This window comes from Vicia villosa, linkage group LG1 (genome assembly GCF_029867415.1).
Source record: "Vicia villosa cultivar HV-30 ecotype Madison, WI linkage group LG1, Vvil1.0, whole genome shotgun sequence".
In the NCBI taxonomy this organism is placed as follows: domain Eukaryota; kingdom Viridiplantae; phylum Streptophyta; class Magnoliopsida; order Fabales; family Fabaceae; genus Vicia; species Vicia villosa.
Window position 1 is genome coordinate 126728810 of NC_081180.1, and position 3213 is coordinate 126732022.

Below are 3213 nucleotides of genomic sequence, written 5' to 3' on the forward strand. Positions count from 1 at the left end.
TAAATAATTGGTTAACAAACTGCATGAAACATTTTAAGAAAATGTTAAAACACAATTAATTTTAATACTTAGATTAGATGGACACACCCATACCACTTGGATTTACACACAACCAATCATATTTTTTTATTAATTAAATAATAAAACTAAAATTATCTGTCTCCTCCATTATCACAACCACCTTCCATGTTGGCAATTAAAAACGAAATTAAATTTTAAATAAATTTAAATTCTCTCTCTTTTTATTGGTTGTTACTAAATATATGAATTTAGGGTCGTGTCCATGAAAAAATTGCAGACTCATGTCGCTGACTATCACAAATATTTCAAACTTGGAAGACTAAAAGTTATAATAGAAACATTTGTAAAAGAAAAGAAAGAAGAAGAAGCTATAATGTTGAATATTAGTCCGCAATTAAAATAACGAAGACGTGTAAGAAAAATTTATGGGACCAACAATAAAAACACACTACAAAAAACATGCTCTTACTATATATATTACAACACGTTAAAATCCATTATCAATCATACATCCTCTTATAGTATACTTCTTCTTCTTACATTACCAAAAATGGATTCTTCCAAGCTGTTGGGTCTTATATCCATGATTCTCTTGTTACTTCTGCCTATGGTTACCAAAGGAGATTCCATTGATGATCCTAATAATGATTTCCTTGGTGCGTTTTGAAAAGAAGAAAAAAAAGTTCATTAACATCTATTTCATTTTTTTGTATACATAGATCCTTTACATACTACTATTGAATAAGTTCATAATATTATCATCTATGTATTTAATTGCAGATAGGGTTTGTGAAGAAGTCGATTGTGGGAGAGGAAGGTGCTTCGTGAATACGAGTTTACCTTTGAGCTTCGCTTGTGAATGCGAATCCGGATGGAAGAGAACTCAAGATGAAGATGATGATTTATATGCCACTAGCTTCCTTCCTTGTGTCATTCCCGAATGTAAATTTTTCATATCCGTCACACTCTGACCAACATCTACCTCAACGCCTGACACTCTTTATATCATACGTGTGTCAGACAACTTAGACTAATATTTATAAAAGTTATATTTATATTGCAGGTAGTTTGAATTATGGTTGCCAACAAGCACCAAGTCCGGTTAGAGAGAAGAGTGTCCCTAACAATATTAGGGCTTATGATCGTAAGTAACATAATCTTATATTTATTGATATAAGAGAAAATTTTACTATGATATATTTTGAGTTTGAACTAATAATAGTTTTTTGTAGCTTGCAATTGGGCATATTGTGGAGAAGGTAGATGCATAAGGAACAGGACACATACACTCATGTACATGTGTGAATGCAATCACAAGTATTATAATCTTCTTGATATATCTGTTTTCCCATGTTACAGTAAATGTAAGAATCATTAAACTGTTATTAATTTTTTATTATCTTGAAATTAGTAACATAATGTTGAAAAAAATGAATGTTGTTGACGAAAGATGATTTAATTTCTTGGTGAACTTTAAATTTTGAAGGTACTCTTGGATCTGATTGTTCAAGCCTTGGAATTAGAGTTTCAAATTCAACTGCAAATTTTGAAAATGATGGTGAGAGACTGGACTTTGAATTTTATACTTTTTTTCTTAATAATTTTTTATTTCATCAATATGATGTCTGTGTCGTGTCTAGTGTTTGAGTCATGTGTGAGTCATTCGTAGCACTTAATTATAAAGTAAAGATTGAAATTTGATTATGTGTTTGATTTGGTATACTCCAGCAAGCTCAACAATCTTTGGAGGAAGGTTCTATTGGATAATTGTTTTGTTGATGTCAACTGGCATGGTTATGTGGAGCTAGTTAGATGAGAGATTGTGTGTGTCTTTGTGCTGAACTTCATGATTATTGGAAGTTTGATGTGAATTAGTCTAATTTTGTGAGTTCTTTATTTAATTGTTGTGATTTTTGTGTAAAATAAATATATAGTTTTGTTATAGCCTATAAAAATAAAGCACTGATTCAGTGATCGGAGAAGATGACGGAGAAGATGACTGTTGTATCATACTATATGATATATTTAATTTGTATACGCACTAATATACTCATGTACTCTCGTACCTTTTATATATATTAATTAGTTAATGTGACTATTTCGTGAAGCACCAAGTAAAGTAATGTGTACATTGAAGTTCAGTCAAACAAGAATACCAACTAACTTATAGAAAACTAATGAGCATTTATAAAAACAACTTCAAAATTGATCATGTATTTCAACTTGCATCAAACAGTAAGTAAAGCACTAACTCAGTCAGGTAAACTCATTAAATAAGTCATTTAAAGTGAGTATGAGGCTTGGATTATTTATGATCACATCTAACTGAGAACAAACACTTTGATTCCAAAAAAAAGCTGACCAAAACTGAAATTGCATTCTATCGTTTTTTGGGATACATTAACAATAGAGTAATGAACTAAATCAATAGAGTGGTTAAAGTGAGTTGAAGGTTTGAATTGTTTATTTCTTATTGTGAAGAGAAGTTCAAAGTGCATAATATGCTTGATTATTTATATAAACAGATTGAAAATTGATAACATGCTTCCAATTCAGTTGACAATTTAGTAAACTACATGTAAACACCATATTAGCATTGTCTATTTTGAAGCTCAACCACTTATAAAATATTAATGATCATTGAACATGTTCTATGGATTCCGGCAAGCACTCATTAAAGCACTAATTGTTCAAACCCACGACTCTGTATCTGGTGTCTTTGCATAGCTACTAATTCAGCTGACTAAACGGAAATATAGTAAAGTTATTTGAGATACATTATCACATAAACCCATATCCGTTCAGTTCTATTTATAGTTTTTCCTAAGGTTATTTCATAATTATAGCTTATGTAAACCCATTCGTACTTCAACTTAGTTAGAGTGTTCAAACATGGCTCCTTATCAACACAATCACCAAATATATCCATTAATAAATCTAAGTAAAAAACAATAGATCTTTAATTAGGAAGATGATGAAATTACCTCAAATATCAGTTCAATTTTTGGAATAATCCCTTTATAATTCTGTCTTTGTGATCCAAATTTTATGGTTGTACACCTGTACTTATATTAGAAGCAGTTTATACTTGTCTACAAATCGTGAAAGTTTCTGTCAGGAAAATTGGCTTGATGATTTTTTTCTACTGCATTTCATAATATATATAAGGGTTAAATATATAAAACCCCCTTG

General features: G+C 30.2%; 1 protein-coding gene across 1 annotated transcript; it reads left to right on the forward strand.

Annotated features, from left to right (window-relative positions):
• Positions 1-538: 538 nt before the first annotated feature.
• Positions 539-2115, forward strand: LOC131616497 (uncharacterized). Its single transcript, XM_058887839.1, has 6 exons — positions 539-677; positions 802-963; positions 1085-1165; positions 1254-1385; positions 1508-1579; positions 1750-2115. The coding sequence occupies exons 1-6, from the start codon at positions 572-574 to the stop codon at positions 1827-1829; spliced, it is 633 nt and encodes a 210-aa protein (XP_058743822.1). The 5' UTR covers positions 539-571; the 3' UTR covers positions 1830-2115.
• The last annotated feature ends 1098 nt before the right edge of the window (positions 2116-3213 follow it).

Bases quoted from the DNA above. Each gene is read 5' to 3' on its own strand.
- LOC131616497 (XM_058887839.1), top strand. From the start codon at position 572: ATGGATTCTTCCAAGCTGTTGGGTCTTATATCCATGATTCTCTTGTTA. The intron at 964-1,084 runs GTAAATTTTTCA...TTTATATTGCAG, and splicing joins TCCTTGTGTCATTCCCGAAT to GTAGTTTGAATTATGGTTGC. The intron at 1,386-1,507 runs GTAAGAATCATT...TAAATTTTGAAG, and splicing joins TTTCCCATGTTACAGTAAAT to GTACTCTTGGATCTGATTGT.